The sequence below is a fragment of the Cariama cristata genome, unplaced genomic scaffold (assembly GCF_000690535.1).
Source record: "Cariama cristata isolate BGI_N322 unplaced genomic scaffold, ASM69053v1 scaffold39293, whole genome shotgun sequence".
Taxonomy (NCBI): domain Eukaryota; kingdom Metazoa; phylum Chordata; class Aves; order Cariamiformes; family Cariamidae; genus Cariama; species Cariama cristata.
This window is the reverse complement of record NW_009610807.1, coordinates 610-11,343: the sequence shown is the minus strand read 5'-3', so window position 1 is coordinate 11,343 and position 10,734 is coordinate 610. Positions and strand designations below refer to the sequence as shown.

The 10,734-nt window shown below is 43.4% G+C and overlaps 1 protein-coding gene across 1 annotated transcript; it reads right to left on the bottom strand.

The window, feature by feature from the left end:
• Positions 1 to 1,042: 1,042 nt before the first annotated feature.
• On the bottom strand, positions 1,043 to 10,285 carry LOC104159965 (tomoregulin-2-like; the record flags this gene model as incomplete). The annotated part of the gene is made up of 3 exons (XM_009697999.1): positions 1,043 to 1,135; positions 3,957 to 4,086; positions 10,176 to 10,285. Coding segments are annotated over 3 exons (333 nt in total), but the record flags the coding sequence as incomplete, so codon positions are not given.
• Between the last annotated feature and the right edge of the window lie 449 nt (positions 10,286 to 10,734).

The window sequence follows — 10,734 nt, the reverse complement described above, 5'->3', positions numbered from 1 at the left end:
TGGCTGGGGTTAAACCACAACAGTAAAAATAATACTTTTACCTACACATTGAGCTCTCTAATATATTGGTTACCAAAACTACATGAAGACTAGGTGATATTTGCCAAATAACAGGACTGTATTTGAAAAACCTGAACACGGTCAGGACCGGCCATAAAACTGGGTAAGAGCCCAGACCTGCTGTCTGTGTCTTACACAGAAAGCTGGTTCAGCTCCTGGCAGCCGATTGCCGCCCCAGCCAGGGGAGCCCAGCAGCATCCCAGCTTACTCAGGGGGCTTGGGCAGAAATGAGGGTAACTCTTAAGGACAACCTTCCATAACCACCCAAACTAGCCCTAGCCCTCCCAGCCCCCAGAGAAGCCTGACCCACCAGCCCCACCATGCAGGTATCTCCCAAAAGTCACATCCCTTGCCCCAAGGCAGGGCACTATTCAGACCCAGTACTTATACTTCCAAGGAGGATCAATCACAAACCCTAGGACCAGTGTTAAACAAGCAAATCCATAAATGACTGCACCTAAGAAATAATAATAATTAAAAAAACCCAACAATCCTCAACCTAAATGCAAGTTTGACTACATTTTACAGTATATCCCCTGTAGCAGCAAAGGGTTTGGACTATTTCCACGTTCATTTTTTGCTGCTGCTGTTCTTATAAAAACACATTGTTCTTTCCCAGTGACATTTCTTCGTATCTTTGAAAGAATGCTCTCCATTACTACAAAATATTTGGCTTGAATCCTCCAGTGAGGAGGAGCTCAGGGTTTGGCTCATGTTTTAAAAACAAAAGAATTATTACTTAAAACATAAAACAAATGACTGCAACTGTAACAGTAGATGGAGATAGAGCTCCTAGCACAATCTATGAATAATTCCGAGTCCTAATAGAAGTAACACAGCTTTCTGAATTTCCCTAGAAAACACCATGTCATTATTAGGTTCCAGATTAACTAAAATGCAAAATATCACTTTTTGCAGAGAAAAGGCTAAATCAAAGACAGTATGTAGTGTAACAACTAAACTGCAAAGCATATCTGCTTACAATCTGAAATTGTGAAAGACAATGTGTATACACATAAGCACAAAGATATTAAAAGATGGCTCTTACCTCCGTCCCCAGATCCTGAGCCGGCATCTGAGAAAAGAACAGAAAGAAATTTATATTCATGTGCTACAACATGTCCTGTAAGCATGCAAAGCAAGACTGTTCAGTTAAGTGTATTACAGTGTACCTTATGTTTGATGTCATCCCTGGGTAAATTAGAGAGATCTAATCAGAACGTAGTTCACTCAAGCCATCTTTCTCATGTCTCAATTCTTTTTCTTTAAAGTCTCTATATCAGACTAAAATAATGTAAGCCCTGGAGTGCTGTAACATCCTCATAAGACTCTGCCTCATTTTGTTGTACTGAGACTGATAAAGCTTTGTTCCCAACAGTTGTGCAAAACTTCTTCACTTGGTCACTACTAAACCCTCACCAATGAGAATTTTTAACCCATTTGTTTCAGGCCATACCAATTGGAAAGTCATGTCATTCTCTTTACAAAACAGTGACATCTCACCAGATCATAACTAGTTGGAATAAACTATTGAAATTATTATTATTCAAAGTCTTTAGATAAATTATTAAAACGCCGAGTTTCAAAATTGAGTGCTTTATCTTTATTTTTGCTCTGCTCGATGTTTTGTTGGCTGAAATGACGAGAGTCACAAATTTAGAAAGTGCAACATCACGAAACTGCCAAGCCTGGAGCTTCATTAAGAAACTTTATAAGCAAGGCAAAGCACAGAAATGCACACACATGTAGGGTTACCAAAAATAATCCAAAAGAGGAGTTTCTTCTGCAGGGACGGGAAGGAGGTTGTCATCCCATCCTCCCTCTTAGTGGAGGGGTTATCCATTTATCAGTATCAAGATTAATAGAAAGAGTTTGGCAAAGCTGTTTTGGGATCCAATTACCCTATAAACTGTTAGATCTAATTTACTGACAGCAAGGTCTAGTGGATCTGAACTGGCTTGTACATGCCATCACTGCTCAAATTTTAAAAAAGGAAAACCTTTGTTTAAATAAACCTGTCACAAGAATGGCTTAAAATGGTAGATTTACACAGTAAGACTGCATAGGACAGGTGCAAAAGGGTTTTGTAAAAGAGAACAGAAAATGATGGTGTTTTCCCAGTGACCATCTCCTGCATTTTCCTGATCTGATCTTCTGTCCTGATGCTCGTTCCCAAATGAGCTACTAAGGAAAGAGGAAAGAAATGTGTCTTCATTACAATGCCCTCGTGGCTCTGGGAAGCACTGCTTTTCCAGGTGTGCCAGGTCTCCCCAACACAGAGAAAGAAATTAACTCCTGCTATCACCCGCCTCCCGCAATGAATTGGCTCTTTGGAGGAAAAGGACCTCGTGTCTCTCCTCCTGCTCCTACCCTTCGATGCCCAGATCCCTGCCAGTCATGGCCAGGAGGGCTGCTCGCTGCCAGACCTCCCCACAGCCCAGGTCTCTGCTGGGGTCCTGCGTACCCTTTCTCTGCCCCATCCCACAGGGAAAAACTGAGGTACATGGCCACTCCCTTCTCCACTAAGCCTCCTCCTTGGGAGAAGGAGAAAGAGGCCAAATGATCAAGACCTCAGGAAAACTCTCTTCCCTCCCCCCCGCCCCGCCCCCGTTTCTGAAATCCACAATGTGTTTCAGAGAGAACGCTTCCAACACGGCCGTTGCCGGTAGGCAAGGAAGTTTAAGAAAAGATGTAGCAATAACTAAAACTATCTCTTTAATCAAAAAGTTTGAACCAAAAAAGACCAGTTGCTGTGCTGAGAGAATTTACTAAATTGAACAAATCCTATACCCCAACAGGTTTTGTCATCCGGAGCTCCATTTAATACCAGTTTATAGACAAAAAAATTGCAGCATATGGTTCTTCCCCTCTTGAAAATTGTCAGGTAACAGCTTCAGAGAAGAACAACATTTCCAAGGAAAGAAGCTTATTTTCTCTCAGGTGTACAAAACACAAAATTATGGCACTGCAAAAACTTTGTCTAATGCACTTTTTATTGACTCCTCCATCCTCAGCCAAGAAAAAAGTCTGCTTTAACTTTAAAGAACTCTCTCAAGAACAAAGACTTACTCCTCCTGCTCTTTTCAGGTTAACTTCACTGCCTACCTCTAAGAGATACTAAGCACAAAAGAAAAACATCAAGAACTCCTGCACATAAGCAACTCGGTTTTCCTGACTGATTTTGCTTATTCACCTTTCTAGCTGTTTCATAAAAGCAGAGATACAAATAGCTCACAATGCTCAGAGTTAAGCAAAGATGTCTCAAATGCCAGTCAGTTTTTACATATGCTCTTTAATTAATTCTTCCAACAAGTCCAGAAAACAAACCTGTTGCACAGACTTGTTCATTAAGAGTGTTTTGGGCCAAATCTTCAGGTATAAATTGGCAGGGCTCGTTACAACCAGTGGCCTGACGGATCATACCAGCTAGGAATCTGGCCCTATAAGCATAAGGAAAAACCTAAGAAACTGGATTGCAGGCAATAACGCTCCAGTTCTCTCGCTCCAGATTATGGGGAGGTTTGTGGTAATCCAGATGCCCATTTATCAGACATCTGCTTACTTAATCTGCCTCCAGATACTTGTCGTAACAGCTCAGAAGCGTATGCAGCACACAGGACGATCAGGACAAGATACGTATTAAAAAAAGAAATCAACTTCTGTGCTGCACTCTTCAAAACAGCGTCAAGGGTATACTGTATGATATAGACTGTGAGCCTATGTGAAGTTAGTTATTTAAAAGGGAAGGATAGCAGCAACTTCTCATGCCTAAGACTGCAAAGAATTAACCCATAATGAATTCAAAGCAGGGATTCAAATGGCTTTTGCCATCCACAGGTTAGTTAATTCATGGGCACGGCCAGGTCCGCAGGCAGTCTGGAGCGCGTTATACGTACCAGTCGCACAGGATCCTTCGGACACCAGGAGTATTTCACTCTGCTGCTTGCAGGCTGCCTGTTTCAAGTAGCATTCGTTCTGGTAGGTGTCACCGTTGGAGCCGCACACGGGCACGTAGTCATTGTTACACTGATGGGGAGAGACAGAGAGCGGCAGCGTTAGTCACACAAGTGGGTTAGCACAGCATCCATTTGGGTGCCTCCCTGCCCCCTTTCCAGTATTAAAACCCTGGGAAAACAACAGGGAGGGAGACACTGACCCTCCTCTTCACCTTTACAGCTGCCAGGGGAGAGGGAAGGGGAATTTTTAAAAAGACAAAAGGCAGAGGAGCATAAACTGGACTCGAATAGGTTAGGGAAAAGATAATCTAAACGGGCAAAGTGTTCAGCAAGTGCCCCCAGACAGGCCTCTCCCTGCGAGAACGAGTTTTGCATTCCTGGGGAAGGAATATGGGCAAGGCAAACGGCTTCTCGCATCTGCAATAGTGGCTCACGTGTTTCCACTGGATGGCTAGAGGCAAATTTTAACAAACAGGCTCGCTTTTCCCCTTCCTCTGCATATACACACCCTCACTGCTACAGAGACAGCTGTTTGCGTACACAGAAGTGTCCGCCTGTGTGTGCCTAACTCTCTATGTAAGTACTTTAGCTATAATTAGAACTGATTGGACAGAGGGAAATTATTTCTCAGAGACCTACAATCAAAACCTATTGCGTTCTCTGCAGAGACATTTCTGTTCCCGGTGAGCTGCGGTTGAGATGCTCCACAGAGGTCCAAGCTCTCCCCGCAGCGGCCAGCGGGCAGGAGCAGCAGCACCGCAGCGAGCTCAGCCAGCATGCCCAAGAGTGCAGAAGTTACTCACACCACACACCCCTCCTTCGGCTCAAACTCCTGCTCAGCTCTGCAAACTACCTGCTTTGTTCCCTCTACCACTGAAAGACAGCTCTGCCCTTTCTTGTTTATTTTAATAAAAATAATTCCATTTTATATTGAAAATTAGGCAACCTACCGGGTGCAGTTATCATAAGATGATCACACTCTGAGGCTTAGAAATACTTGGATGTACCCTGTACATGGTAATTACACCAGGGATATGATTATCTCATGATTACTGTATTCCTGGTATGCCTCATTGTTTAATTATAACAAATAGAATGATCACAATTATTATTTACAAATGCTCACCTCTGCTTAAATCCAAGTAAAAATTAAAAAGAAATCATACTTCCTATTTAGCTGTATTATGCCACAAAGTGTCTGAGGTGCGCTCCTCAAGAACAATGTAAAATGCAGAACTGAAATTCCAGAGATATAAACATCAAATATGCGTCAAAATGAATGACTACAGAAGTGATTAACACAAACAATTGCATAGATTGCATTAATTGCAGGCCTCCACACACAGCAGCTGCCAAGAAATTATTCATAGTTGGTCAGAGTGACATTTTGATTGGGCCAAATCAAATGACATTTTCCTTATGCATTGTGTTTTCCTAAATCTTCCCAAGCTGCTGCCTACCCCCAGCACTCTCTTCCCTTGGAACAAGAAAGAAAACCAGCAGCCACAACAGTAGAAATCCTCTCCTTCTGCTCCAAATGAAGGGCTCCTCCATGCAGAGATTTCAAATAGTTGATTAAAAAGTGCTTCTACACTATTTTCAGCATTATGTTCCAAATCTAAGCAATGTTTCAAGCAGAAAATGCCAACTTCATCCAGAAGCTCAACAGCAATTGCTAGAGGCTGATCTGGAATATTTAACCAGGACAATTAACACAATCATGCAATTTTTTAAAGCATGAAGGATCAAATCATGCTTGCTTTAGACATACTATCTGCTTGTCATCCATGGGACTTTTTGCCAGAGCAATCTGTGCAGAATTTGGCCCAAAGCATATCAACAGGTTCTGTTACATGTAGAAACAATGTTGCATCCTGCTCCCAAGAAACACAGTGGCAAACTCTCTGCTGGTTTTGCCTAGAGCAAGAGACGATCTTTTACACTGACTCAGCTGCAAATCTGAAAGGCCAGACGACCGTACGTTAACAGCATACAGCATCAAGAGTGAAATCCTGATCCACAGAAACGAGTGACAGAGCTGCTACAAGCTAGGCTGGAACGTCTTCTAAAGCTTGGCAATTTTAAAACACATTTGAGAGACACCAGGGCTGCAGGAAGGATAAACTCTCCCAGCAGAAGTTTCCCCATCTCTCCTGTGGTTCCTGCCACTCTCAAGCTTGGCGTCAGCCAGCGGAGGTAGAGGGTACTCCATGATGAGCGCAGGTGATGCAGCCTTTTCTTTCTCAAACTGTGCTGGTCAAAGATGTATTTCTTCACCTGCTGCCCACTCTTCCCACCACCTCCTTTGGACAACTAGTATTTGGATGGAAAAGGCAGGAGCCACAAGGAACAAAAGAAGTGAGATCTTCCAGATGGAAAGATGGCTTTGCGCTGGGATGGCTCTGAAAGCCACCAGGAAACCATAGTGGAAGTTACCCAGGGAGGAAAACAAGACCACCGATGAGAAGGCTGTCATGTCAGTCACCAGGCTACTCCCAACCTGCTAGAGCTAGACTCTTGTACTTGACCATGCTGAATCCAGTACTCACAGCTCTTCACCGTCATAAAATACTTCTTGCTAGTACTAGAGAATACTGGACATTGACTGTCAGTCTCCCCAGTCTAGTGACATGTTCTTGGCATTGTTTTAGGCTTCAATAGACCAAGCCCTAGATGTGTGAGATTCTCCATCCTTCAAGCAAGGAGTGATCAAGCGCTCGGGGAAATCCATGTCAAAACTCCTACCAACCCAGCAGCACAGTGCCATACTGTCCACTCCCCTCTTATACATGCACGTTTTTAAAATACAGTTGTAGAGCAGGCAAACAGATGTATCCAATTCAGTCAAGTATCAGTCAAAGGCTGCTCTCCTCAGCCCTAGCAGCCTTGAGTGCCCACTGCCACAGCCAGAGGCAAACCAGCTTTGCATGCATTGGGGGTTAGTGCTGGGCACTACAAGCATAAGGTTTGTTTTCTAAAGAAAATTATAACTTGTGTAACTCCTCCTCCTGGTAACACTGTTGAAAGTTTGACCTCCTCCTACTTTCATGGATTAATTACTCCCAAAATGCCACCGATGTCTTGGACCAATTAGCACGAAAATACATTCTGGAAATATAATATAAAGCAGCAACATGGCCAGGTGATATTCCAGCTCCACAAACACTGAAGCATGTGAGGGATTCAACACACATGAAAACAGGACGACTCCTTCACATAAAAAAACTGTGAATGTCCACAGTCTTGGTGACTAAAGAGAAAAGACATGCAACACGGATGGAAATACCTTGCTACATTTTTGGATATGTTCATGAAATCTAAGAGGGAAGAGCACCCAGGCTGCCAGACCTATGGCTTTGGGTAGACTCGGGAACAGAACCCGGTGAGCCATGTCTCCAACCTCTAACCTGCGGGCATAGCTCTGCACCTTCTGGTACACTCCTTGGGGTTTGCTCTGTGCAGGGAGGCAAGGGGTAGTGGCTTCCCCCATGCTCAGTCCCACTGCTGGTGCTAACACTGGCCCAGTGCCCAGGGCCTTCCCTCCCTGCCAGCACCAAGGTCTGGGCTTGCCCCGAGCAGGGGACGGGTCTGCATTTACCGATCAAAGTGGGACATGGTGTTTTCCAATGCAATACATGTCTCATCGTGACGAGTCTATGAATGGGCTATCATTTTGCAGTAGAGTACAAGAGAGCCAACCAATGTGAATTCCTTTCTCAGCACATGCCTGCTGGCTCTCCAGGGATGGAAGCCTAACTCAGGTGTTCCAGAGCAGACTGATCATATTCACCTTTTCAAATAAAAATAAATTAATTTTAACTCTATTTGAGCAGATATGATGCATCTGCGATTCTGGTTTGAAAAAACCCAAACCAAGATTGCAGCAGCACGTCTCCTCACTTCTGCCTCCCCTAGACCCTCAAGACATAGGCTGGCCAGCCCAGGACTTTTCAACGGTACAGAGGCAAAATTAGCTTTCCGTCCTTGTCTGTTCTCTCAAGCTGCAGTTAAAGCCCCTGGCAAATTCCAGAGAAAACATAAAAAGTAATTATACCGATGAGGAGTCTGCTATTGATTTGCTCACTATCACCCCAGAAAGCTGTCACCGAAACAGGGGACCAGAATCCTGATGGAGGACCCCCTAACTCGTGACATAAATTACCTGGCTGGCTCTGCCTTAGCCAGCCAGCCTCAGACACCACACTAGAAATTAATCTTCTACTCTGGTGGAATATCATTTTGGCTTGTCACATTGTCCACTGATGTTACAAGAGAAGCTAACATCCCCCCAAGCTCTGCCTGTATCAAAGCGGACGCGTTTGACTACAGAAGCCCCCGGCACCGCACCGCCCTTCGCAGCACTGGCACAGGATCAGCCACAGGTAATGTGCCCTCCAAGGTCAGCCCTGCGGCTCCACAGAGGGCTCAAATCAAGACAAAGAGCTCCAAGTGTTTACAGGGCCTGATCCAAAGGCCGCTGAAACCAAAGATCACTGCTGATTTCAACCCATTTACTAGTGATTATGCCCACAATTGCCCAACTCATTCTTTTGATCTCATTTACATATTCATATACCAATTATCTGATTTCCTTAAATCTGTTTCACTGCTCAGCTCAGTATATATATAGCATTCACCTCTCAAACTGGAGACAACATAGCCCAGAGAGGTTGGCTTAGCTTCATTTACCCTGAATCACCAGGGACCAGCATCCTGCCTCGAGAAAACAGTGCTCCCAATGCCTTCTTCCCTGCAGACAGCAACACCTGAGCTTGCTCCTTCTAGGCTACGAATCCTCTGCTTTATGCCAAACGGCAGCACCAAACTGGGACCAAAGACAAGACCCAAGAGCTCCCTGTGGCTGCTCTAAGTTCCCAGTGCTCATGGCACAACATCTGCCCCTAGCTTACCACCAGGCAATAGGACAAGTCACAGACATTTCACTGCATTATAGATTTTTCTTAGAAAGAGGAAACAGACCAACCCCTAAGTCACCGCACATGCTGGGCCAAGGCAAATGCTCAAAAGAGCATTCTCATATTGAATTTTGGATTGCATGCAAACTAGAAATGGAATTAAAAAAAAACATGGTCAATATGAATTCTCTCCCAACATGGGAAACACAACTGCTTCAGCAAACAACTGTCTTGTTCTTATTACAGAAAATTCTTTGTTTTAAATGACGGAATTTATCACTTGGGTCTTTTCTCTGAAGACACATTTGGTTCTAGAAATATAAACGATACTAGTCATGCTTCAAAGCGAATAGTCTACCAGAGCTCAGTAATAACTTAATCATTACAGATGTGCACTATCTTGAACTGTTCACTATTTGGCCTGCTCTATTGTAAACCCTCAAATCAGTGTTACAAGTTCCAAAACTTCACAAATCCACATTAAAATGCAAGAAACCACAGGGGCATAAACGTACATACAACACGTGCTAGTACATGCTTGAAACGCCTTTAATTTGTTCAGTTTTTATTCAGGTCATTATGTAAAGCACAGCTGTTTTGTGAGTTGGCTAAAACATATTCAGTGGAATCCTTCATAACGAAATCGTCTGACTTTGAGAACGCCTGAGGTTTAGATGTAGCTGCAGGAGGCAGAGAGAAGAAATAGAAGGAAAAACCCCTAGTACTCAGCAATAGCCCCCCTAAAACTATATAAAACCTAAAGGAAGTTCATGGTTTTGGAACAGAGGGATTGCTCCTTAATCTGATCAGCTGGGCAGATAAACAGGCAGAAGCATTGTCACTATGCAGTCCTTCCTGAAAATATTGCATAAGCACATTATAGATCCATTTCTTTAACTAGATCAGAACTCCGAATAAAATAAGCCATCATCTGTATCAGAAACGAATTTAGAAAGGGCTCTAAATCCTTGTTAAAATGGCAGAGACGAAAAATCAGAAATGCACAACCTGAAACTGCAGACCCAAAGGGACATTTAAAGCCACAGCATCTGCATTTTCCCAGAGAAACTTATGTCTTCTTGACACCAGTTGGTTCTCCTGCCAGCTTTTATACATGCTGCCAGGTTTTCCCTCCAACTTCTCTGCACATAGAGAAATAAATTGCCAAGTGATAGGTTATAAAGGGAGATCTTGATTTGTATTCTCATTAGTGAATTAGAGAATGAAATATCAATCTTCTTACCTTGAACTGACAGACACAAGTCACACTGTCTCCAATCCTTAAACACTCCCCATCAAATTTACAGGTATTGGTGTCGCAGAGAAAGAGATCATTTTCTCTGTCATCGTAACCTCAAATGTAAAGAGGAAAGAAAAAAATGTCAGTTTTGGTCTAGCAAGAGGGACAATACGGGATGACTGTATTTTAATGCACACAGCACAATAACCTTGTTGATGAAATGACAGAGTCCAGATTTTCTTTTGTCCTTCCCTGTCCTCAGTTTTCCACTTTTTCTCGTTTCTCCCCTCAGTCTTTCCCTTAGTTCTTATTCCCCACTCTCTCACACACTTTTTTCTATTTCACAGACCCTGTTTCTTCAAAAGTCATCCGGTAATTATGCTATTTCATGGCTCTGGGGTGGAAATGTCATCAACTTATCCCCATCCAATTGCAAATCTGTTGAACAAAAGTCCAAATTGGAATTTCTCCATCACACGATGCAACAAAGCCCCCAATAATAAAGACAAACAGGCTGTGTGTTTTCTGTGATGGTCTGCCTGATCCCAATGAAGATTGATCG